The 26,867-nt window shown below is 44.4% G+C and overlaps 1 protein-coding gene across 3 annotated transcripts in view; it reads left to right on the top strand.

Annotated features, from left to right (window-relative positions):
• The window catches only part of LOC147460169 (AP-1 complex subunit gamma-2-like), a 76,107-nt gene that overhangs the window by 10,960 nt on the left and 38,280 nt on the right, over window positions 1-26,867 (top strand). For 2 of the 3 annotated variants that reach the window (XM_086511272.1, XM_086511274.1), the window contains exons 2-11: window positions 21,161-21,463; window positions 21,553-21,694; window positions 21,780-21,953; window positions 22,389-22,565; window positions 23,264-23,418; window positions 23,694-23,784; window positions 25,445-25,608; window positions 25,723-25,777; window positions 26,363-26,485; window positions 26,568-26,666. In XM_086511272.1, coding sequence (XP_086367398.1) covers window positions 21,161-21,463; window positions 21,553-21,694; window positions 21,780-21,953; window positions 22,389-22,565; window positions 23,264-23,418; window positions 23,694-23,784; window positions 25,445-25,608; window positions 25,723-25,777; window positions 26,363-26,485; window positions 26,568-26,666 — 1,483 coding nt within the window. The remainder of the gene's footprint in view (window positions 1-21,160; window positions 21,464-21,552; window positions 21,695-21,779; window positions 21,954-22,388; window positions 22,566-23,263; window positions 23,419-23,693; window positions 23,785-25,444; window positions 25,609-25,722; window positions 25,778-26,362; window positions 26,486-26,567; window positions 26,667-26,867) is intronic. The other variant, XM_086511273.1, reaches the window with a different exon arrangement.

The following is a 26,867-nucleotide window of genomic DNA, read 5'->3' as shown; positions in this document are numbered from 1 at the left end:
CTATATATTAACTTAGCAAAATTGCCCTACCTACTTTTGTTGGAAAGTCACTTAAAAATAATAATCGAAAATCCCAATAAATAGGAAAATAGGCTAAATGCACTGGAAAATTCCCCTAACTGATGCTAATGGATTCTGATGGGAATTCTGATGATCATGCTGTGTGCAACTGGAGGATATGCATCTATGCTAAGTGACTGGGCATGCACGGTCTACGAATAGACTCACAAAAGTGCCAGATCACTGCTAATCTAAACTGGCTAGACTGACTGAACCCTGCTATGGTATACCTTGTCCACGGACACATTGGGTTGGGATGTGTCACGTGACATCCCCTCCTTTTCAAAGTGAGATACTGGTACCGAACTGTATGGCGTCGAGGGAGATCGCCAACAGCATCCGGAATCTTGGAAGGGACTCTTCGCCGGCCCACTTTGATGTGTGGGTAGTGTGGTACTTGAACTTCATAAAGGTCTGCAATGCTTGCTTCTTTGGGCCGCGCCGAAAGCGACACAAAGTCTTATCTCCTTTCTTGCGTCAACTTCGTCTAGAGTCCTGCGTCTTTCGTCTTCAAGAATCTCCATGGCTGAAAATTCCTGAAACCATCTCCAACACAAAACCATGAACATACTCATTCCATGTAAAGTGAAGGAAAAAAATCTTGTCTTCTCTAAAGACTGTGTATGCCATGTAGATGAACATAGAGACGGAGTGACAACCCGTTCATCAAACACATGCAAACAATGCGATCGAATCTTTTCTGTTTGATCAAAATCAATCAACTGTGGCAAATCACAATGAAAATGCCCATGCTTGGTGCTCATACAATCATGTGCTCGTTCGGACACTGTGTCATGCCAAGGAAGAGACATGGAATGTGGTTTCCTGACATACAAACTTTTCAGCTTTTCATGGACAATCCGCATACATTCGTGCTCATCGATGAGAGAAACGTGCTCAACATACAATATGTCGTGCCTAGGAAAAGGGATCACATAACGATGTTGACTAAAATACAGGAAACCTTCACGAATGAAACACTCGAACAATGCGTGCGTACCAATCATGCGAACACATAATACTTCCTGTGATGGTTCTTTGGACCAAGGCTCGAGAGCCAAGATTGGTTCGTCCTGAATGATCGAATCGTCGTGTGGGGGTTCTGTGGACCTCGACTCGAAAGCCAAGATCGATTCTTGGTGATTGATCGAATCTACAACGAGGTTAGCTTCGCTAGAAAAAGCATCAACTAACACATCATCCTTGTGAACAATCACATCCTCTTCATGCAACTCATCATGCTTGTGAGAAATCACATCTAGATCATGCAACTCATCATGCTTGTGAGAAACCACATCTTGATCATGTAAATCATCATGCTTGTCATTGTCATCCAAATCATCATGCTTATCATTGTGCTTCAAATCATCATGCAAGTCATTGTCAATCAAATCATCATCATGCTTCACACAATCATGCAAATCTTGTGGGTCATGCTTTGGAGAAGTAGAGACTGAGAGAGTCTCCTTTTCCTGATCTTGTGCGAATTGCGCTTGCACAATAGAAAAGAGTCGCAAGAACTCTTTCATGTGTTGGTCGCTCTTTTCTTTTTGTGCTTTGATCTCGCGATCAAAATCTGCTTGTCTTGCTTTGCTCTCGCGCGCTATGGCTGCCATCTTTCTTGGTACTTACGCTCGATGGCTGCCATGTCTTCTTCGTAGGCTTTTCTGTCTGCTTCTCTTTCTTGTTCCAACTCCTCCATAGGAGTTAGTGCAATCTTTGTCGTAGATAGGGGAGGGTCGGAAAAACCTCCTGGTGGGGAAAATTCTTCTTCGCCTCTCTCATGCTCATCACCTCCAAGCGAAGTATCCATTCCGCTTCTAGTGATGACCATTCTGCAATCGTGGGTTCTTGTGTTCTTAAGGTCACGAGGAACTTGGGTTCTTGAGGGTCTTGGGTTTTGAAGTTCACGAGGAACTTGGGTTCTTGGGGGTCTTGTTTCTTGAGGTTCTTGAGGTTTTCTTTCGCTTGCAAATCGCGTTGGAGAAGGATCTTCTCTTCACCCGAGTTCTACCCTTTTCTGCGGGCGCACCCCTTGGCGGCCTTGCGGTCACACCAAGGTTGCTTTTTCCCACCTCACGTCGATTGGCCGGTCGCTAAGTGCATGGTCCGCTCTCAATGAGTGAAAAGAGACACAAGGGGAGGCTGGACAAGCCCTTCTTTCTTGGGATTCCTGTCACTCTTCAACAAAACACGATTAGGAATCGCCACACCCAAGTAAACTTGGGTTCGTGCGATCGCAACAAGCAAAAAAAATTTCTTGTGGTTCTTTCCTTAAGTAATGCAGAACACTTCCAAAGCTCTGATACCAATGTAAGGTGCAGCGGAATGAATGTTGTATTTTCTCAGGATTAGTGATCTTTATTGCTCAAGGTTCCTTTTAGTTCTTAGGGAAAGAGAGAGCTTTCCGTCTGTAGAGTGCTATGGTCACGAACAAAGTGAGTGGATATTGTGCGTTCAAGTGAATGAGACTGAGAGAAGGAGAGAGAAGAGATACGACAACCGAGAGTTTGTAAAACCCTCCTCCGAAGGCCCCACTCTCGTCGGTGAGAGTGGTCTATTCTTTGATTGCACAAAGGTGTACAATGCGTATGCAATGGACTATGCAACTTGGTCTATGCCGATGACGACGACGACGACGACGATGATGGCTGAAATCTGAGATCTTCTAATCGCTGAATTTCGGGACTGTTTCGATGGCTGAAAATGACTGTTTTGGCTGCGTTTTCTTGGCTGAAAAATGAGGTTTCTTAGGGCTGAAAACTGATGGTCTTTACGGGCTGAATCTGCTACACTTTAGGTGAATAATGCCGGTCTTAATTTGCTGCTGAAATCCAAAAACGCCAGGGGCTGAAATTGGTCCTTCTGTCGCCGGGGTTCTGCAAATGCAAAAACGCTAGGCTGATCTGCTGGGTCGTGATGACGCCGGGGCTGATCTGCTGTGTACAAATCGCCAAGGCTGATCTGATGCAAGAAACGCTAGGTCTTCTGTGGAGAAAACGCCAGAGTAGTCGCGGGGGTTGGTCTTGCTGAGAAGTTGCCTGTTGAGCAAGGTGCTCCTACTGCCAATTTTTTTTTCCAATTTTTTTTTTCAATTTTTTTTTTCTGTTCTACCCGAAATAGGGAGAGAGAATTCGCTGGTTGGTTTTGTTGCTTTATTTTCTAAATGGCTGTCCACTTATTAAGTGGGCGGTCGACATATTTTAAAATTGGTCTGATCCTGCCCAAAAACTCAATAAAACCTTATAAGTTAAAAACAATGCCTTTCACAACACTTCCCAGGCGTCCCTGGATACAACCACATGCACAAATGCAATGCATACATAGATTCCTCGTGGGAAAGCGTTTGCTCTTCCCGGAAAACTCGTTAAAATATTCCGCTTTTTAAGAAAAGCTTCTCAGAACCCATCTTTATTCTTGTGCTTGCGTCTATACGCATATTCGTCTTTTCCAGTTTGGATTTCCTCTCGACTATGGTTATCCCCTTTCTGATGCACCCGTCACCCACCTTGTGACGCATCAGGAATACCCATCACCTAGTCCTTTCCTACCGAACTTACGGTACAGTCTCCTTCACGATGCTCTATCACCCATCCTATGACGCACCAGAGATGTCCATTCCCGGATGGTCGGATACTTCTTTCCGATGCTCCTTGTCACCCATCCGATGTGACGCATCAGCAGTACCCGTTCGTGGTGGCCTTACAGATATTCCCGTTCACAGTGCTCCCGTCATTACTTTGAATGACGCACTAGGAATACTCTGTACTCGGATGTCTCTAGTGAGGAAAACCCTCTCACTTAAAATTCCAATAATTCATTTAGAATAATTTTTCCTGTTGTTCCAAGCGAGAAAACCCTCTCACTTATAAATCCAATAATTTATTTAGAATTATTTTTCTGTCAGATAAAGCCAATTTAGCAACACCTACCTCACTGATGAGATCACGACGCAAAGAGCCGAACAAACTTCAACAAATGAAAATAGAAAGAGAAAGAGCAACCTAGAAAAGAAAGATGCACGGCCCAAGCTCACTCCTCAGGAGAGAGCTCGCTACATCAAGGAGGGGAAGTGCTTTGGATGCGGGGAAACTGGACATATCTCCGCAAAGTGCCCTAAAAAGGCACAGAAAGAACATAACAAGGACGATGAGAGGCTTCGGAGTTTGAGAGCAGCTGAGAAACGTGGAAGAAGAGGCATGATGAAAACAGGACTGGTTCCAGATTGCGTGGGTACCGATCCGAGCACGTTTAATGAGAGTACAGAATTGTGCCGAGCTTGGGGCAAAGTGAAAGACCAAGAAGCCTTGATCTTCTTTGATGGAGGAGCCAAGGCAAACTTCATTTCACCGGAATTGGCGGCGCGGCTCGAGATCACTCTCGATCGGATGGGACCACTTGCGGATGCAGTTCTAGTGGCACCCGGCAGGGATATAGCCATTACATATGTCATTGGCAAACTTCGGTTGCATTGTCAGGGGTATTTGGGGTATGAGGACTTTTATATAATGCCTTTGGAAGGTTGTGATGTTCTCTTGGGAATTCCCTGGTACCACAAGAACAACGCCGTGGTCGACTATCGGGCGAGAAAAGCGACATTGACTACACAGAAGAGCAAAACCATTGTACTTGATATTAAACTTAAGGGCGAGTCTGTCCCTATTGTATCGGCTTTGGCCATTTCAAAGTTAATGAAATCCAGTTTGTTTGTTTACTCGATCTTTATGAAAGAGTTGAGTGATGAGGATAGGACAAATATGTCTGAACTTGATAAAGAACGCCAAGATCATACCATTGATCTGATACCTGGAAGCACACCATCGAACCGGCCACCTTACCGTGTGAGAACGAAGAGATTATAAACCAAGTGAAAGACCTCTTGGAAAAAGGTCTTGTCCAGCCTAGTACTTCACCGTATTGCTCTCCAGTGTTGTTGGTTTTGAAGAAAGACGGATCTTGGAGAATGTGCATCGATTATAGAGCTCTCAACAAAATCACCATCAAGAACAGATTTCCGATTCTTAGGATCGATGATATACTCGACAAATTACAGGGATCCTCGTGTTTTAGCAGGATTGATTTGAAGAGTGGATATCATCAGATCCGAATCGCGTCGGGAGACGTCTACAAGACAGCCTTTCGGAGGACTTTTGGGTTATTTGAGTTTTTGGTGATGCCTTTTGGCTTAACCAATGCTCTTGCGACATTTAATCGGATGATGGACAGGATTTTTCGAGAGTACAGGCTATTTGTTGTAACTATCTTTGATGATATCATTGTTTTCTCCATGAATGAGGTAGAACATAGAGATCATCTGCTTCAGGTCTTTCAGGCATTACGAGATCACAAGTTAGTGATTAATGCGAAGAAAAGTGAATTTTTCCTACCAGAAATACACTTTTTGGGACACACTGTGTCGGCAACAGCAGGAATGCAGATGGATCCGGCCAAGATAGAGACTATCTGTGATTGGCCCGATTTAAAGAATGTCCATGAAGTTAGAAGCTTCTTGGGATTGTGTTCGTACTACAGGCGGTTCATTCGAAAGTTTGCAGAGGTTGCTTTCCCTTTTCATATCTTAACACAGAAAGGAGTCTCTTTCTCGTGGGGACCCATAGAGGTGACTGCCTTTCAGACATTGAAAGAGAAATTGACTACGGGACCGATTTTGACTTTGCCGGACTTGCAGAAGTCATTTGAAGTATATTGTGATGCTTGTGGTCGTAGTCTGGATGCTGTGCTAATGCAAGAAGGCCATGTCATTGCTTACGAGAGCCGATCGTTCTCAAGGACGGAATTGACAGCACAGATTTATGAGAAAGAGCTTTTGGCGGTTATCCATGCTCTTACTCAGTGGCGGTACTACCTACTCGGAGCGGATTTTACTGTCTTTACAGACCATTAGAGTTTACGCTACTTCTTGTCACAGAGGCAGCTATCGGAAGAGCAGATGCGGTGGACGAACATTTGTTACAGTTTCACTTCCAGATTGTCCATGTGCAGGGACATAAGAATTTAGTGGCAGATGCTTTGTCTCGAAAGCCGTTGGTTCTGGCTATTTCCGCGATTCACCATAGAAGCTTCGAGGATATGGTCGATCGGTATGCCACGGATACGGATTTTGCAGACGTTTTCACACGGATACAGGATGGGGAGACAGTAGCGGGATATTCCATTCGGGATGGCTACTTGATGAGGAAAACCATGTTGTGCGTTACACAGCCGCTGAGGGAAAAGGTTATGATTGAATGCCATTGTCCGCCTTTTACGGGTCACCGCGGCGTTGCTACCACCATGAAAGGGGTAGAGAGATACTTCTTTTGGCCGAGACTGAAGAAGGATCTGGACGAGTTTGTGCGCAGTTGCTTGGTATGCCAGAAGGCCAAGTTTGACAGGCATAAAGCACAGGGATTGTTACAGCCTTTGCCCATACCCACCCGCCCATGGGAAAGTATTGCAATGGATTTCATTTTTGATCTCCCGAGAACACAGAGTGGTCACGATGGAATCTGAACTGTTATTGATAGATTTAGCAAGCAGGCTCATTTCATTCCAGTGAAGAAACAGTCAAGCCGGATCACTTAGCGAGACTGTTTGTGGCCTAGATTTTCAAATTACATGCCACGCCTGAGACGATTGTCTCTGACAGGGACCCCAGATTTACGAGTTTGTTTTGGAAGGCAATTTGGGAAAACATTGGCACGCGGTTGCAGTTCTCGTCATCTTTCCACCCGCATACTGACGGGCAATCTTAGATTGCCAATTCAGTGTCAGATCAGAAGACTCAATGGGAAAAGTATCTACCTTTGGTGGAATTTGCCTACAACAACACGATACACTCTTCGATGGGGAAGGCGCCATTTGAGATTGTTGAAGGTGCTACGAAGGTTCCACCCTTCCTAAGCACAAAAGATAAGATTTTTGAAACTGATGAGTACGTGCGACTTGGACACGGCTTTTTGCCAAGGTCCGCGAGGCTTATGTGTGGCTCTCTACTAACATATAGGCTGAATTTAATTTAATTTAATTTAAGCATATTTTAGGTTTACCGTTCCGGCCTTCCCCGGGGGCACCTTGTTTTGGAAACGTTCCGGAGCCCCCCCGTTCCCATTCCGTGTAACTTTGGTTAGGATAAAATCCTATAAAAAGGTGCCTGGCCCCTGGACAAATGGTGTTCGGCTAGCTGTCACAAGACGGGCACCACGTGCCAATGGAAAAGAACAGATTGTTAGCACTTCAAATAACAACTGAACTGAAAGAGATGCACGACACACGAGATGGGGAGTGGCGAAGTTCCACCCCATGAGAGCATTGTCTCCATGTCACGTGACACATCCAACCCTATGTGTCCGTGGACAAGCTACAGCACGACAAGGGTTCAGTCACTTAGTGTAGATGCATATCCTCTGGTTGCACACAGCATGATCATAAGCATTCCCATCAGAATCCATCAGAATACTTCGGGGGACTTTTCCAGTGCATTTAGCCTATTTTACCTATTTTTGACATTTTTCACTTATTATTTTTAAGTAACTTTTGTTAGAAAGTAGGTAGGGCAAATTGAGTAAGTTTGTATATAAGCAAACCTAGACTAGCACTAAATGGCAGAAGAGGCAACAGGAGCCAAGCTCAACAGGCAACTTCTCAAGCAAGAACTTGGTGGTCTCCCTTCCAAGCAAGAAGGACTCAACCTAGCGTTTTCTCCGGCAAGTACCATCGCCAGCAAGTCTCAGCACCTAGCGTTTTCCATCAGGAGGATTATCGCCCACACATTCAGCCCTAGCGTTTTCAACCCAGATCGCCCTCCACTGTAGCTGGCGTTTTTCAGCCATGAAGCAACCACAGATTCAGCCCGAAAGGACCATCGGTTTCAGCCCTTAAGAACCTGAGTTTCAGCCCTAAGGAAGTGCAGATTTTCAGCCTTAAAGACCAGAAGAATCAGCGTTTTCCTTAGCGTTTTTGGCAACAGCAGATTTCAGCCCATAGCGTTTTTGGGACAACAGATAAAAGATTGCAGATTTCAGCCCTTAGGTCGGTGTCGTCATCCCCATAGTCGTCATCGACATAGCCTAGACTTGCATCAGCACATGCATTCAGTTTGTACCAGATTGTGCAATCATAAGTAGACCACTCTCGCCGACGAGAGTGGGGCCTTTGGAGGAGGGTTTTACAACGTCTCTAGTGTTATATCTGTCACGTGACACATCCAACCCTATGTGTCCGTGGACAAGCTACAACATAATAGGGTTCAGTCAGTCCAGTCAGTTTAGATCAGCAGTGATCTGGCACTTTTGTGAGTCTATTCGTAGACCGTGCATGCCCAGTCACTTAGTGTAGATGCATATCCTCTGGTTGCACACAACATGATCATCAGTATTCCCTTCAGAATCCATCAGATTCAGACAGGGGAATTTTCCAGTGCATTTAGCCTATTTTCCCTATTTTTGGTTATTTTCACTTATTATTTTTAAGTGACTTTCCAACAAAAGTAGATAGGGCAATTTTGCCAAGTTAATATATAAGCAAACCCAAGTTAGCACTTTCTGGCAGAAGAGGCAGCAGGAGCTTCCCGCTCAACAGGCAACTTCTCAGCAGTACCCCCTCAGCACTCTGGTGTTTTTGGATTTCCCCATCCTCGCCTACCCTCCAAGACCTCGCGTTTTTCAGCAGTGCTTGATCGCCAGCCTCCTAGCATTGCCTAGCGACTGCAGATCCCCATCATCGCCATCAAGTTCTAGTTGCTAGCGTTTTCCCAAATCAGCCCCATCAGTGTTTTTGACTTTATGTCCCAGATCAGCCTAGCGTTTTTGGCTAGCAGCAAGAGTGCATCAGCGTTTTTGTTTTGCAGCCCATTTGTAGCAGAATACATAGCGTTTTCAGCCTATGGTACAGTAGTAGATTCAGCCCCAAGTTGGTTGCAGAAGTTCCCCCAAATTCAGCCATAAAAACGCAGCCAAAACAGTCATTTTCAGCCACCGAAACAGTCCCGAAATTCAGCAGTTAGAAGATCTCAGATTTCAGCCATCAAGTCGTCGTCGTCATCACCGTCGTCGTCATCGGCATAGTCCAAGTTGCATCAGTCCATTGCATACGCATTGTACCCCTTTGTGCAATCATTAAGTAGACCACTCTCGCCGACGAGAGTGGGCCTTCGGAGGAGGGTTTTACAACGTCTCTAGTGTGGTATCTCTCTTCTCTCTCTATCTCTCAGTCTCATACACTTGCACGCACATTGTCCATTCACTTTGTTCGTGATCATAGCATTTCCCACTAAGAACGGAAGGCTCTCCCTTCCATAAGAACTAAAAGGAACCTTGAGCACAGTTCGGAGCACTCATCTTGAGCAAAGCGCAACAATCATTCCGCTGCACCTTACATTGGTATCAGAGATTTGGCAGTGTTCTGTATCACTCAAGGAAAGAACCACAAGAATCACAAGAATTTTTTTGCTTGTTGCGGTCGCACGAACCGAAGTTTGCTTGGTCCTGTCGATTCCTAATCGTGTTTTGTTGAAGAGTGATAAGAATCCCAAGAAAGAAGGGCTTGTCCAGCCTCCCCTTGTGTCTCTTTTCACTCATTGAGAGCGGACAGTGCACTTAGCGGCCGGCCAATCGACGTGAGGTGGGAAAAAGCAACCTTGGTGTGAGCGCAAGGCCGCCAAGGGGTGTGCCCGTAGAAAGGAGTAGAACTCGGGTGAAGAGAAGATCCTTCTCAAACACGGTTTGCAAGCGAAAGAAAACCTCAAGAACCTCAAGAACTTAAGACCCGTAAGAACCCAAGTTCATCGTGAACCAAAGAACCAAGACCCTCGAGAACCCAAGTTCCTCGTGAACTTAAGAACCAAAGATCATAGTGCATGGTCGTCACCCGAAGCAGAATGGATACTTCGCATACAGGTGATGAGCATGAGAGAGGCGGCGAAGATTTTCCCCCACCAAGAGACTTTTTCGACCCTCCCCCTTCACCATCTACGCCACGAGTTGCACTCACTCCTATGGAGATGATGGTCACGTCGATGTTGGACATGATGGCACAGCAACAAGAAACGAATCGAGTTGCATTGGCACAACTCGCAAACAAAGCAGAACAACAAGAAGCTAGGAACGGTGAATGCAACGAAAGAATTGCAAGACTTGTCGAAGAACAAGCAGCTAAGGACCGTGAACAAGAAGCTAAGGCCCGTGAGCAAGTAGCCAAGGACCGCGAGCGCGACGAAAGAAATGTCAGACTTGCCGCACAACAAGAAGACAAGCGCCTTGCTTTCGAACGAGAGCGCGACGCAAGAAAAGAAAGAAAAGAACTAAGGAAGGAGGAAGCGGCAGCACGAGCCGCGGCCTTGGAGGCCGAGCGTGAAGCTCGAAGGGAACTACGCACTCAAGAATTGCTTGCCCAAGTCCTAGCCTCGAAGACCGAACCACCCAAAGATCGTGGGAGTTCATCAAGTGGCGCAAGCCACGATCCGGATTCCAACCATCCAGTCACAAAGAAGTTGAATTTCAGTAAGTATGACGGTAAGATGGATGCTACGGTTATTCATTCTTGGTTGCATCAATTTAATGAAGGTCGTTGTTTTCATTGTCACATTAAGGGTCACATAAAAAAAACATGTCCTAAGCTTGAATTGAATGAATCTAAAGAACCCACAACACCCACTTCCTCTGTCAATGCAATGAATGATAACACGAGTGTGCCCCAAGTTTCTCAGGACCCTCCCATTGATGAATCTCTCATTAAATGTTATGGTCGTACGTCGGGGCACCGTTTTGTCATATTGTTTGACCCAGGTAGTATGCATGATGTGATCAGTTTCTTTCTTGTTGAGAGAGCCCGCCTCGAAGTTGGTCCGAGATCTCCTATCGAGGTCTCTGGCTTTCGTCCTGGTATGGACGCTCTCATCACGGAGGAGTGCCTTGATGTGTTGTTTGCAATTCAACAGACTGCCTTCATTAGAAGATTTGTTGTTTCTTCTCTCTCAGGATGTGATATGATTTTGGGCATTCGATGGTTTCGTGAGACTAACGCTCTCATTGATTTTGAGGCTAACACTTTGACTCTCAATGCCAAAAGTGATTCTCCTACTGTCTTTCATGGAGAGGACATTGCTCCTTCTCCATCTCTCATTGCTAATATGCAAGACAAGGTTGAAAGGATTCGAGATAAGGAGATTTTCTCAATCTCTTTTTCTCCACAGCATGACACACGATTTGCATGATTATGAGAAGCATGAGGATTTGAAGGATAACGATTTGCATGATCAAGATGTGATTTCTCAAAAGCATGATGAGTTGCATGAAGATGATGTGATTGTTCACCAGGATCAGGTGTTAGTGGATGCTTTTTCTAGCGAAGCTAACCTCGTTGCAGATTCGATCAGTCACGAAGAAGCGATCTTGGCTCTCGAGCCTTGGTCCAAGGAACCCTCACAGGAAGTATTATGTGTTCGCATGATTGATACGCACGCATTGTTCGAGTGTTTCATTCGTGATCGTTTCCTGTATTTTCGTCAGCATCTTTATGTGATCCCTTTTCCTAGGCATGACATACTGTATGTTGAGCACGTTTCTTTCATGGATGAGTACGAATGTATGCGGATTGTTCATGAAAAGCTGAAAAGTTTGTATGTAAGGAAGTCACATTCTCTTCCTTGGCATGTCAGAATGATTGTTTGCGCTTTGCTCAGGATGAGTGCTCCGAACTGTGCTCAAGGTTCCTTTTGTTCTTATGGAAGAAGGTAGAGCCTTCCGTTCTTAATGAGAGAATGCTATGATCGCAAACAAAGTGAATGGACATTGTGCGTGCAAGTGTGTGAGACTGAGAGATAGAGAGAGAAGAGAGATACGACACCAGAGACGTTGTAAAACCCTCCTCCGAAGGCCCCACTCTCGTCGGCGAGAGTGGTCTACTTATGATTGCACAATCTGGTACAATGGTGATGCATGAGACTGATGCAAGTCTAGGCTATGTCGACGATGACGACGGTGATGACGAAGTCGACCTAAGGGCTGAAATCTGTGTTCTTTCTACTGCTGTCCAAAAACGCTATGGGCTGAAACCTACGATTAGTCCAAAAACGCTGATTTGGGGGGTTGTTTTTGTGGTTCTTTGACGCTGAAAATCTCATGTTTAGGGCTGAAAATTGAGGTTCTTCATGGCTGAAAACTGATGATCTTTACGGGGCTGAATCTGCTACTTCTTGTGGGCTGAATCTGCAAGTCTTCTATTGTTGAAATCCAAAACGCTAGAGACTGAGGTTGACCAAAAACGTTGGCTGATCTTGCATTTCCAAAAACGTTGGGCATGTGAAAAACGCCAGGCATGTGATGGTCTTTCCTGCGACGATCTGATGCAAAAACGCCAAGGGCTTGGCTTTCCGGGGATGAATGCTGTTGAAAACGCTAGGGATAGGAATCTGCTGCTTGGAGAAAACGCCAAGGCTTGGGATCTTGCTTGGAGGGAATCCACCAAGGTTCTGCTGAGAAGTGCCTGTTGAGCAAGGTGCTCCTGCTGCCTCTTCTGCCATTTAGTGCTAACTTAGGTTTGCTTATATATTAACTTAGCAAAATTGCCCTACCTACTTTTGTTGGAAAGTCACTTAAATTAATAAGTGAAAAATGTCAAAAAATAGGGAAAATAAGCTAAATGCACTAGAAAAATCCCCTAACTGATTCTAATGGATTCTGATGGGAATACTGATGATCATGCTGTGTGCAACCAGAGGATATGCATCTATACTAAGTGACTGTGCATGCACGGTCTACGAATAGACTCACAAAAGTGCCAGATTACTTCTAAATCTAGACTGACTTGATTGACTGAAACCTGATTATGCTGTAGCTTGTCCACGGACACATAGGGTTGGATGTGTCACGTGACATTCCCTCCTTTTCAAAGTGAGGTACTGGTACTGAACTGTATAGCGTCGAGGGAGATCGCCAATAGCATCCGGAATCTTGGAAGGGACTCTTCGCCGGCCCACTTTAATGTGTGGGTCGCGCGGTACTTGAACTTCATAAAGGTCTGCAACGCTTGCTTCTTTGGGCCGCGCCGAAAGCGACACAAAGTCTTCTGTGGCTCCTTCAATGCTTCAACTTCGTCTAGAGTCCTGCTTCTTCCTTCTTCAAGAATCTCCATGGCTGAAAATTCCTGAAACCATTTCCAACACAAAACCATAAACATACCCATTCCATGTAAAGTGAGTGGAAAAAATCTTGTCTTCTCGAAAGACTGTGTATGCAATGTAGATGAACATAGAGACGGAGTGACAAACCGTTCATTAAACACATGTAAACAATGAGATCGAATCTTTTCTTTTTGACCTAAATCAATCAACTGTGGCTATTTACAACAGAAATGCCCATGCTTGGTGCTCATACTTTCATGTGCTCTTTTTACAATTGTGTCGTGCCAAGGAAGAGACACGGAATGTGACTTCCTGACATACATACTTTTCAGCTTTTCATGGAAAATCGGCATCCATGAGAGAAACGTGTTCAACATACAATATGTCATGCCTAGGAAAAGGGATTACATAACGATGTTGACTAAAATACAGGAAACGATCACGGATGAAACACTCGAACAATGCGTGCGTATCAATCATGCGAACACATAATACTTCGTGTAAGGGTTCTTTGAACCTAGGCTCGAGAGCCAAGATCGGTTCTTCGGGATCTATTGAATCTTCTTGTGGGGGATCTGTGGACCTCGACTCGAAAGCCAAGATCGATTCTTTGTGATTGATCGAATCTGTAACGATGTTAGCTTCGCTAGAAAAAGCATCCACTAACACATTATCCTTGTGAACAATCACATCATCTTCATGCAACTTATCATGCTTGTGAGAAATCACATCTTAATCATGCAAATCATCATGCTTGTGAGAAATCACATCTTGATCATGCAAATCATCATGCTTCTCAGTGTCATCCAAATCATCATGCTTATCATTGTCGTTCAAATCATCATGCTTATCATTATCATTCAAATCATCATGCTTCTCACAATCATGCAAATCTTGTGTGTCATGCTTTGGAGAAGAAGAGACTGAGAGAGTCTCCTTTCCCCAAATCTCTTGCATCTGTGCCTGAACTTGAGAATAGAGTCGCCAGAATTCTTTGTTTTGTCGGTCGCTCTGTTCTTGTATTGGTTTCAAGTCATACTGACGCTGTATGGCTGCCATTCCTTCTTTGTAGTCACGATCTATGGCTGCCCTTTGTTGTTCGTAGGCCTTTCTTTCTGCTTCTCTTTCTGCATGTCTGCGTTCCATTTCTGCTTTTCTTTCCGCGTTTCGTGCTTCGCGTTCTAAATTCCGTTTCAGAAACAATTGCTCCAAAGCCTCCATAGGAGTTAGTGCAATCCTTGACGTAGATGTGGAAAGGGGAGGGTCGGAAAAACCTCCTGGTGGGGAAAATTCTTCTTCGCCTCTCTCATGCTCATCACCTCCAAGCGAAGTATCCATTCCGCTTTGAGTGATGACCATTCTGAAGTCGTGGGTTCTTGTGGTCTTGGGTTCTTAAGTTCACGAGGAACTTGGGTTCTTGGGAGTCTTGGTTCTTGGGGTTCTTGAGGGTTTCTTTCGCTTGCAAACGGCGTTTGAGAAGGATTTTCTCTTCACCCGAGTTCTACTCCTTTCCGCGGGCGCACCCCTTGGCGGCCTTGCGCTCACACCAAGGTTGTTTTTTCCCACCTCACATCGATTGGCCGGCCGCTAAGTGCACGGTCCTCTCTCAATGAGTGAAAAGAGACACAAGGGGAGGTTGGACAAGCCCTTCTTTCTTGGGATTCCTGTCACTCTTCAAAAACACGATTAGGAATCGACACGCCCAAGCGAACTTGGGTTCGTGTGACCGCAACAAGCAAAAAAAATTCTTGTGATTCTTGTGGTTCTTTCCTTGAGTGATACAGAACACTGCCAGAGCTCTGAAGATGGAAGAAGCATGACTCTAGACAAAGTTGAAGCAAGGAAGGAGCCATAGAAGACTTTGTGTCGCTTTCGGCGCGGCCCAAAGAAGCAAGCGGTGCACACCTTTATGAAGTTCAACTATCGCACGACCCACACATCAGAGTGGGCCAGCAAAGAGTCCCTTCCAGGATTCCGGATGCTATCGGCGATCTCCCTCGACGCCATACAGTTCGGTACCAGTACCTCACTTTGAAAAGGAGGGGATGTCATGTGACACATCCAACCCTATGTGTCCGTGGACAAGATACAACATAACAGGGTTCAGTCAGTCCAGTCAGTTTAGATTAGCAGTGATCTGGCAGTTTTTTAGTCTATTCGTAGATCGTGCATGCCCAGTCACTTAGTGTAGATGCATATCCTCTGGTTGCACACAACATGATCATCAGTATTCCCTTCAGAATCCACCAGGTTCAGACAGGGGAATTTTCCAGTGCATTTAGCCTATTTTCCCTATTTTTGGTTATTTTCACTTATTATTTTTAAGTGACTTTCCAACAAAAGTAGGTAGGGCAATTTTGCTAAGTTAATATACAAGCAAACCCAAGTTAGCACTTTCTGGCAGAAGAGGCAGCAGGAGCTTCCCGCTCAACAGGCAACTTCTTAGCAGTACCCCCTCAGCACTCTGGCGTTTTTGGATTTCCCCATCCTCGCCTACCCTCCAAGACCTGGAGTTTTCCAGCAGTGCTTGATCGCCAGCCTCCTAGCATTGCCTAGCGACTGCACATCCCCATCATCGTCATCAAGTTCCAGTTGCTAGCGTTTTCCCAAATCAGCCCCATCAGCGTTTTTGGGACAACAGATAAAAGATTGCAGATTTCAGCCCTTAGGTCGGTGTCGTCATCCCCATAGTCGTCATCGACATAGCCTAGACTTGCATCAGCACATGCATTCAGTTTGTACCAGATTGTGCAATCATAAGTAGACCACTCTCGCCGACGAGAGTGGGGCCTTTGGAGGAGGGTTTTACAACGTCTCTAGTGTTATATCTGTCACGTGACACATCCAACCCTATGTGTCCGTGGACAAGCTACAACATAATAGGGTTCAGTCAGTCCAGTCAGTTTAGATCAGCAGTGATCTGGCACTTTTGTGAGTCTATTCGTAGACCGTGCATGCCCAGTCACTTAGTGTAGATGCATATCCTCTGGTTGCACACAACATGATCATCAGTATTCCCTTCAGAATCCATCAGATTCAGACAGGGGAATTTTCCAGTGCATTTAGCCTATTTTCCCTATTTTTGGTTATTTTCACTTATTATTTTTAAGTGACTTTCCAACAAAAGTAGATAGGGCAATTTTGCCAAGTTAATATATAAGCAAACCCAAGTTAGCACTTTCTGGCAGAAGAGGCAGCAGGAGCTTCCCGCTCAACAGGCAACTTCTCAGCAGTACCCCCTCAGCACTCTGGTGTTTTTGGATTTCCCCATCCTCGCCTACCCTCCAAGACCTCGCGTTTTTCAGCAGTGCTTGATCGCCAGCCTCCTAGCATTGCCTAGCGACTGCAGATCCCCATCATCGCCATCAAGTTCTAGTTGCTAGCGTTTTCCCAAATCAGCCCCATCAGTGTTTTTGACTTTATGTCCCAGATCAGCCTAGCGTTTTTGGCTAGCAGCAAGAGTGCATCAGCGTTTTTGTTTTGCAGCCCATTTGTAGCAGAATACATAGCGTTTTCAGCCTATGGTACAGTAGTAGATTCAGCCCCAAGTTGGTTGCAGAAGTTCCCCCAAATTCAGCCATAAAAACGCAGCCAAAACAGTCATTTTCAGCCACCGAAACAGTCCCGAAATTCAGCAGTTAGAAGATCTCAGATTTCAGCCATCAAGTCGTCGTCGTCATCACCGTCGTCGTCATCGGCATAGTCCAAGTTGCATCAGTCCATTGCATACGCATTGTACCCCTTTGTGCAATCATTAAGTAGACCACTCTCGCCGACGAGAGTGGGCCTTCGGAGGAGGGTTTTACAACGTCTCTAGTGTGGTATCTCTCTTCTCTCTCTATCTCTCAGTCTCATACACTTGCACGCACATTGTCCATTCACTTTGTTCGTGATCATAGCATTTCCCACTAAGAACGGAAGGCTCTCCCTTCCATAAGAACTAAAAGGAACCTTGAGCACAGTTCGGAGCACTCATCTTGAGCAAAGCGCAACAATCATTCCGCTGCACCTTACATTGGTATCAGAGATTTGGCAGTGTTCTGTATCACTCAAGGAAAGAACCACAAGAATCACAAGAATTTTTTTGCTTGTTGCGGTCGCACGAACCGAAGTTTGCTTGGTCCTGTCGATTCCTAATCGTGTTTTGTTGAAGAGTGACAAGAATCCCAAGAAAGAAGGGCTTGTCCAGCCTCCCCTTGTGTCTCTTTTCACTCATTGAGAGCGGACAGTGCACTTAGCGGCCGGCCAATCGACGTGAGGTGGGAAAAAGCAACCTTGGTGTGAGCGCAAGGCCGCCAAGGGGTGTGCCCGTAGAAAGGAGTAGAACTCGGGTGAAGAGAAGATCCTTCTCAAACACGGTTTGCAAGCGAAAGAAAACCTCAAGAACCTCAAGAACTTAAGACCCGTAAGAACCCAAGTTCATCGTGAACCAAAGAACCAAGACCCTCGAGAACCCAAGTTCCTCGTGAACTTAAGAACCAAAGATCATAGTGCATGGTCGTCACCCGAAGCAGAATGGATACTTCGCATACAGGTGATGAGCATGAGAGAGGCGGCGAAGATTTTCCCCCACCAAGAGACTTTTTCGACCCTCCCCCTTCACCATCTACGCCACGAGTTGCACTCACTCCTATGGAGATGATGGTCAAGTCGATGTTGGACATGATGGCACAGCAACAAGAAACGAATCGAGTTGCATTGGCACAACTCGCAAACAAAGTAGACCACTCTCACCGACGAGTGGGGCCTTCCAAGGAGGGTTTTACAACGTCTCTTGTGTCGTATCTCTCTTCTCTCTCTATCTCTCAGTTTCATACACTTGCACGCACAGTGTCCGCTCACTTTGTTTGAAATCATTGCACTCTCTCATTAAGAACGGAAGGCTCTCCCTTCCATAAGAACAAAAGGAACCTTGAGCACAGTTCGGAGCACTCATCTTGAGCAAAGTGAAACATTCATTCCGTTGCACCTTACACCCCAAACCTTGACGCCACTTTCGGTATTTCTTTATATTGCAACAAATGAGTACGAACCAGTACTCCATGCTCTGCACCTTTGTCCAAAAGCATGCCAGAGAATGAGCCCATGGCCTCATGTTTAACGGCCCTAGGCCCAAAAGCAGTTTACATGAAAAGCCTTAAACTCAAAAGTATCTGGTACAAAAACATATGGCCCAAAAGCTGTCAGCGTGATTTACGGAAATCCGTACAACTGCCTCGTCAGCACAGCCAGCGCAATCTGCGGAAATCCGTACAGTCTGTACGTCAGCAATGCAAAATCCGAAAATCCATACAATTCTGCCACGTCAACATGTTAGCGCAAAATCCGGAAATTCGTACAGTTCTAGCACGTTATCAGCTCTACGTGTGTGTGTGGGTCCTGCTTTATTTTATTCTCTTGTTTTACTTGGGCCCCATGAGACGGGGTCCCATAAGTTAGTAGGAACTTCTTCTTCTTCATCTGCTTATTCTTAGGGTTTAGGCCCCTCAGTCGGGATCTGCACAGTGGCTCTGTTCTTCAGTGGCTTGACACGTCAGCAGTTTGTCACACTAGCCCTGAACAAATGCAGCCTCAATGCAAATGCATGTGGGTGGCCAGCCCGAGGGTACACTAGCACAGGGGTTCATTAGTTGTACAAGCATGACCTAACCCTATGTGAAGCAGTAGAGTGGCATAACTCTAATAGCAAAGTCGTTGGAGAGAGGCTGTCAATGACTCGGCTTTTAGACTTCCTCGGAGCTGCCTTACTCATTCCACCTGTTCGCAGGATTGTGATGGTCTCTCCATTGGGGAGAGTATGCTATAGGCTTAGGTTTGAGACATTGGATGAGGCTAGCCTAGCATTGGCACAAAGTCCCTTAACTTCAGTAGAGCTTATTCTTATTTGTACATATGCAGGCAGGGGATGGATCTAGCTAGCCTTGGTGAAGGGCTTGCAGTTACGGTGAGATTTTTAGGTCTATTGCCATAGTTTCATCCCCATCTGTCAGAGATTGGCAGTGGCTTAGGGGTTGTGTTGGGTGAAGGTGGCTGATAGTGTGTGCACTCCCACTTCTTCAGGCCTCTTTGTCAAGAATCCTCCTTGATCCATATCTCTTCCTACTATACATGGAGGTGCTATACATCTGGGAGTATTTTCATTGGTTTGCCAGGATAGTGGGACACTATTTTGTATGTTGGAGAGCAAGTTAGATGGTTGTTGGATGCACTAGGAGGAGAGAGAGAGGAGGTTGTATCTGGATCTAGGAGGACTAAAGCTGAGAGAGGCTAGAGCTAGGAGGAGAGAAGCAAAGAAGAGGTGAAGAAGACCCTAGAGGTAGACAAAGGTGCCTCTAGTCAGACAAGTATATAGATGCAAGGATCCACCACAAGATTCACGTCTACAAGTTGAATAGACTTGGACCCTCCATGCCGAAGATCTACTGTCTACAGCAACACACGTGAGAGAAACTGGAAACAACTAAACATGACTTAAAACAGAGGGGGAGAGAAGAGGAGAGACGACCTGGCACAGTGGAGTTCTACTCTAAAGATGCACTGGCCCCAATGACTGGCGCCCCTTCTCGGTATTTTTTTATTCTTATGCTTGTCAAAGTACAATGTCCGAGGTTCCTCCTCTCAGCTACTCCCATGCAAAACTGCGGAAATGGGGCCGTGGGCACACTCATGAAGGCCCTTGACCAAACTCAAAAGCAAATTACATGAAAAGCTACAGTTCTAAAAGCTTATGGCTCCAACAGCAAGCATCCCATGGAAATGCTTCATGAGCAAGCTTTGGAGCCATAAGCAAGCTTTTGCCACGTCATCAGGCTTCTGCAATTTCTGCCGCAAAAGGCGGGCATGCGTATAGCCTGCCACGCCAGCACTCTACGCAAATTTGGGGTCCTGCTCTAAGGTTTTAGGCCCCTCATCCGGGCTCCATAAGGTGGGATAGGCTAGGTTTTTAAACCTAACCCTTCTTGGGCCACTTGGCCATAATCTGCAAGTTGGGAAAACTTCTTTTGCTTCTTTCAGAGTGTTTCAGACACCCTCTGTCCGGGCTCTTTCCTTAGGCCATGCCACATCATCACTTTGTGACACAAGCTTACTGACAAAGATCACTTGCTGTTCCTGAGCCTATGAGTTCATGTCAATGCCTGGATTTGGGCATTTATCAGCCTCAACATTATCCATTGGTAATCAACCACATCAAGTTAATGAAGGATTCAAAATGGTTTGAAATCGACTTGTCTTTCTGTATGGTTGAGTGTTTCCCATAAAGGGGATTGCTTTGAAGCTGCAGTTGAGGACCTTGGATGCCAAGCAAACATCAGCTGGTGTCATGGTGGATAAAGAAGTGGCTCTCAGCTGAGCGAGATGCGAAGGCCCACTGTGGAGGAGACCCAGACACCCACGCTAAACGGATTAATGCAATTATTGAGCGACCCAGGCGGAAGATGCCAAAGCTTAGAGAGGAGACAGAAACCAGTGAGAGAATGGACATGTGATATCTAATACTTTAAGATAGGTAGTAATACTGTAATCAATCTTTAGCTTTAGGCTTGTTTTCTTTTCTTCATGATAAGAGATACATTTGATTGTATGTAGTTTATTGATCTCCTAGTCCACATTGGTCTTTAAGAGCATTATGTTTCCCTCTTTCTTGTCATGTACATGCTAAGCTTGTTTATTAATGCATTTACAACTTCAGCATTTATTTCCTTTTTGTTTAAATTCACTCGAAGTAATAAAGCTTTTTGAGGGATTCTGCCATTCAAACAAGAAATATGGAAGGAGAATGTAAGCGGTATGAAAATGCCTAGCTTGTATTTGCTACGTTAGCCGACTGCTGATTGGTTGCTTGCTTATCGTCAGTATGCAAGTTCTGATTTGGTTGGATGTGGTCATAAATGAAACATTGCTTGCTTATCGTCAATGTAGTAGTTTGTTAAATTATCAGCTACCTTGCAATTTGGTCTGACATATCACCTGCTAAAACAGGGATATGATACGCTCAATAAGAGCATGCAAGACTGCAGCTGAAGAACGGGCTGTCATAAAGAAAGAGTGTGCAGCTCTACGAACAGCCTTTAATGAGAATGAGCAGGGCTACAGCCACCGCAATCTGGCAAAACTCATGTTTATACATATGCTTGGGTACCCTACACACTTCGGACAGATGGAGTGCCTGAAGTTGATTGCTTCCTCAGGTTTTCCAGAAAAGCGAATCGGCTATCTTGGGCTCATGCTTTTACTGGATGAAAGACAAGAAGTGCTAATGCTGGTGACAAATTCCTTGAAGAAGTATGTAAGGATTTCTAAAAATGTTGAGATGTGATTCTATTTGCTCTTTTTAATCGCGAAGACCTTTTCTGCCTTTTTTGTCTTCCCAGTGACTTGAACCACAGCAATCAGTTCATAATTGGCCTTGCACTCTGTGCCCTGGGTAATATTTGCTCAGCTGAGATGGCGCGTGATCTCTCAGGGGAAGTTGAAAAGCTTCTCCAAAGCAACAATTCCTATATTAGGAAGAAGGTAGAGGTTTTGATGTTGCTTCTCTGGGGTTTTCTGCTGACTTGTACATTCTTAAAAAATGTCTTGTCTTGTGCATGCTGGACAGGCTGCTCTATGTTCTGTACGCATCTTGCGAAAGGTCCCAGATCTTGCGGACAATTTCTTAAAGCCTGCCACTGCCTTACTTTCTGATAAGCATCATGGAGCTCTTATTGCAGGAGTAAAGCTATGCATGGAATTATGCCATGCAAATGCTGGCGCGCTTGAGCATTTTCGAATGGTAAGCATGCTACTTGCCATTCGCTTGCTAGTTACAATCTGTAAACAATTTTCTATTCAGCAATTTCTTAAATTCAGCAGGTATTTGTAGTTCCTTCTTTTGTTTGGCCCTTTTAGAGTTGAGTACTCCAATGTAAAAATGTCGTCTTTAAACTAGATTGGACTCACTAGTGTGCTAGGCTGCAAAGTTTGAGCATGCAACACAAATGACACAGTTTTCTTCTAACTTTGTTCTCTATTTCTTGATCTCTTTCTTTTAAGTCTGGGGCGTAAAAGGTGTGTGGGTAGATCTTAAACTTTTTTTGAGTATCTTCTGACCATAAAATGACTTGTGGTTTCTGAGTCATTAGGTTGGGTCTGATTGTATATGTTTGGTGGGAAGCCTTTAGCGTTTACTTATTTTGTTAGTTATCAATTGGAAGCTTTGGTTTTGCAGCAAACATCAACCCTTGTGCGTACTTTGAAGAATATGCTCACAAGTGGTTATGCCCATGAGTATGATGTCAGTGGTTTTACAGATCCGTTTCTTCAGATAAGGCTACTGAGATTGCTTCAGATTGTTGGGCATAATGATGCTAATGCAAGCGATATAATGAGTGACGTGCTTGCACAGGTGAGATTTATTTGTTGCTTTGTTGATATAATGTCTTTTGTGAGGCTTTCATTCTTGCAGCAGGAATTAATTCTCTTGCTAGTAGTTTTTTTACGTGACATGTATGGATTTTTTTCCAAAATGGCACAAGAAAACACTATTTTTGCTATCTATTCCCCTTGAGAGTTCAAATAGCATACTATGGATAGTTGAAATCTTTGCAATTGTTAGTGTTCTTCTTGGTAGCTATTAAGATATGCGAAATAGCTGCTGGTTTTACTATAAAAAGACGCAAGTCACTTCGATTGCTACCAAGGACTGCAATGTGCTTGCATGATCAAGAGAAGCTGGATAGGAATCCACAGGCACATTAGACCGATTGTACCAGAACAGAGGCTAGAGCCTGTAAGAATTTCAAAAGACTGTGGTGTCAGCCAATGCAGGGTTGTTTAAGCTATGATGGGATGGGGAGTAGAGTTCAAATGGAGCCAAAGGGCAGATAAGGGGATGAAAGAGAGAAGGGAGTGACAAAAAGAGTATGCTATTTATTACTGATTATGTCCAGTGAGAATAGTGAGGTTTTCAGTGTGAAGAAATTTGGCGATCATGTTATTATGCTCATACTTGTTTTACTATTTCAGTTTCTTACTCTATTTGACCTTCTGTTTAGATAAAGGTAAGGTGACGAGAATTTGCCAAAATGTGCTTTTGGACAACAGGTGGCGACCAATACTGAATCAAATAAGAATGCAGGAAATGCCATACTTTACGAATGCGTCCAAACAATAATGGGCATAGAAGCTACGAGTGGTCTTCGCGTACTGGCTGTCAACATTCTTGGCCGTTTTCTGTCTAATCGGGATAACAACATCAGGTACTTGAATTTCCAAGTAGCACTAGTTACAAGCACAGTACACGAGGAATAGCATGTGAAACTCTATTCATTTGGATCAGCCTGTGTCATACATGTGAAACGCTAGTCATTTGGTTTTATCCTCTTCAACCAAGATAGCAGATAGTTGTTTTTTTAATTCTGTGCATTGGCTAGTGAAGTTCAGCTCAGCTTATCTTTACTCTTGTGGTATTTTTGGATCCAACTGCTAGTAACTGCTTTCATACAACTTATGGTAGGACCTGCTTATCTGGTAGGTACATTGCGTTGAACATGCTGCTGAGAGTTGTGTCTGTGGATACCCAAGCTGTACAAAGACACAGAACAACAATTGTTGAGTGCGTGAAGGTATGTTGTTTTGGATGTTTTGACTAGAGCTGTGAAATGAGCACTTCATTCATATCGGTGCAATGGGTGTGTTACACAGATTTAAGAACCCAAGTCAGACTGTCGGAATTACTAATTTTGGGAGCCCAGCATAGAACATTGCACGTTATGCCTGGCCTGAATGCATTCTATGGCGTGGCTGGCCACTAGATAGCTAGAATGTGCGTGTGTATGGGTACATGATACACATGCTACAGATAGTCATATGTATCTATACAAGACAAATATATGCATGTGTGTGAGGAGACAAGTTTGACAAAGGAAAAAGTTGGGAGTACTACCTCTGTTTTTACTCCTCTCTCTTAATGGAAATAGTGCTGCCGCTTTATCTTTGATTTGCCAGTGTCTTCTGCCAGTAATAATGATATCTGGACAATTCATAAGTAGGCTCGTGTTTTTCCTGTATCAAAATTAATTGTATGGCAGAACTCCTCTTGATAGTTATTTTCAAGCTTCATGAAATGCTGGTGAAATGCCATAGCATTTGTCACTGATTTAGATCCGAACGACTGTAGTTCCAGAGCTTTTTCTTTTCGCACAACGTTGTCAGTGTATGTACCCTATCAGGACCAACAACTAAGGCCACAAGGGCAGCAGGCGTTTGATGAGGCAAGAGGACCACCTAGAGGAGATCTGACTGGAGCAGAAGACAGAGAGCAGAAGCCAGAGCTGCATGACCGGTAAATCATGGTGCAAAATCGGCATGCTGATGTGGCAGTTCCATACGGCAGAGATGACGTTGGCATTTTTACATGGACTAATGCTTGGGGGCTGGCCAATTATTGTAAAAACAGATGTTTTCAGTGCTTTTAGGCACTGTTGTAATTAGCACATGATTTTTCAGCTGCTTTTGGGACCAAATGCCCATAAATAAGGTGCCGGGTGCCATTGGCACTTAGATTATGTGAGTGAGCTCACACAGAACAGTTGTAACTTGTTAATATAATAAAGCTGGGGGCGCCAAGTTGAGGGGCCAGCATCTCTGAGAGTTATTGGAAGTTCAATTTGCTACAGTTCAGTTCAGTGTTGCCTTAGTGATATTATCACCTTGTTAGGTGACTCGCCGGTTTCACCATTGACATTGGCCCAACAAAACACATATTGAGATGATCTGAAAACGTGGTGCCTCCAAAAAGTAGATCAGCCCTCTCCCTTCTTCGTCTCAGAATTGGTGCTCCAGAAATCAACTCTTTTTTTTAATCAGCGATCCCTCTCCCTTTGCATGCTTTCAGCTATGATCGCTCCTCTATTGCTGATCTGCAAGTTCTTACCATATCATGTACCATGGACACCACGTGTTAGTGCTACATCATCATTGATGACATGCTGTATCCAGAAAATCTACTAGCTCATCTATGTATGCACCAAACGGTGTCGGTGCTCACAAGCTCCTCTCTACTATTCATGATAGACTTGTATGGACATTGTATTTTCTGTGTAAGTGGCTGACCCAATGCGATTGTTCCCCACAACATTGCTGAAGGCACTGCAAGGGCGCCTATTACTCACTTCACCAATATTGCTTTTTTGTCTTAGTACTTGTGGCAATAAAGCCTGATTTTGTAGTATGTATGTCAGGTGTTTCCTGAGATGATTTCATGTCCTCTTTGTTTAAAAACAGGACACTGATATCTCGATTCGTAAGAGAGCTCTAGAGCTTGTGTATGCTTTAGTCAACAAGAGCAATGTGAAAGCGTTGACAAAGGAGCTTTTGGAGTATTTAAAGACAAGTGATTCAGATTTTAAGGGTATCCTGACTGCAAAGATCTGCTTAATTGTGGAGAAGTAAGTACTGAAGATCAGAACCCTTTTATACTGCATTTTTGTCCGCATTGTACCCTAATATTTGTGCAAATTATGTATATTTTCAAATACCCCTCCAATTTACTTGTTTGACAGGTTTTCTCCTGATAAGATATGGTATATTGATCAGATGATCAAAGTTATGGTGGAGGTATGTCTCATTGTTTGTTAACTTCAATTTGTGGTTGCACTTTTTGAGGTATCATCATAAGCTGTCTGTTCTGTTTGGATGTCCATTACGGGCTCAGCTTTAAAGAGCTTAGGGTAGTGTTTGCTATAGCCTCTACTTAAGCCGATGACTCTTGAGTAGTTGTACTATGTAGCTTGTAAGGAAAGATATTTTGATGGTTATGGCCATCTGTCCCAAAGTTGTCATGATTGCATGCATATGGGCATTGCTAGGATTTTGTAGTCACATCACTGGCATCAGATATGCAGTGGCTATGATATTTTACTATAGGATCCTGTGCTTGAGAGTCTGAGACGCCCTCTTTGCAAGTGAGAGTTTTGGAATTTAATGGGTAACATTTGCATTAATACCTTCTAATTTAGTTGAGCAATGGACCTGGTAAGTAGCCTTTTGGCCTTTTTGCAGCAGGCTGATAGCTAGTTTCAGATTCATCTTTCTCCTTGCACACGTTCAAGTAGTTGCGTTTGAAACTCACAGATGGTTGTGGTTGGCGTTAAAACTTTTGGTCTTCTGTGATTGATCTTTTTTATTTTGCATTTTGGGCAGGCTGGAAACTATGTAACAGATGCTGTTATCAATACCCTAGTGGTGGTTATCAGTAATGCCATCGACTTGCAGGGCTACACTGTCAGAACTCTCTATCGTGCTTTCCAGGATTGGAAAGGGCAGGTAAGACCTGAAAATACGTGATCAAGAGTATGCTCTGTTTCTCTAAGTACTGACAGCTGCCTTGGAGTATGCTCAATTCAAGCAGGAAAGTTTTGCACAAGTGACTGTCTGGTGCATAGGAGAATTCGGTGAGATGCTTGTAAATCACGTTGGTGAACTAGCAGCAGAGGAACCAATTACAGTTAGTACTTAACTCAAGTTTTTCACGCTCAAAATGCTGTCTTATGATGCATCGTGTTGCTGCTTCTGTTTTATCGTCTTAAAGATTGGGTGGCTTAAATGGCTTTTGAGTCAGCTTTTGTGGATCTGTGCAATGCCTATGGCCATTAGGTATATGGTATACAGATGGAAAAATGATAGTCTGAAGGACATTTTACACAAT

This window comes from Adiantum capillus-veneris, chromosome 4 (assembly GCF_014529385.1).
Source record: "Adiantum capillus-veneris isolate H3 chromosome 4, ASM1452938v2, whole genome shotgun sequence".
In the NCBI taxonomy this organism is placed as follows: domain Eukaryota; kingdom Viridiplantae; phylum Streptophyta; class Polypodiopsida; order Polypodiales; family Pteridaceae; genus Adiantum; species Adiantum capillus-veneris.
This window is presented reverse-complemented; position numbering and strand designations above follow the sequence as displayed.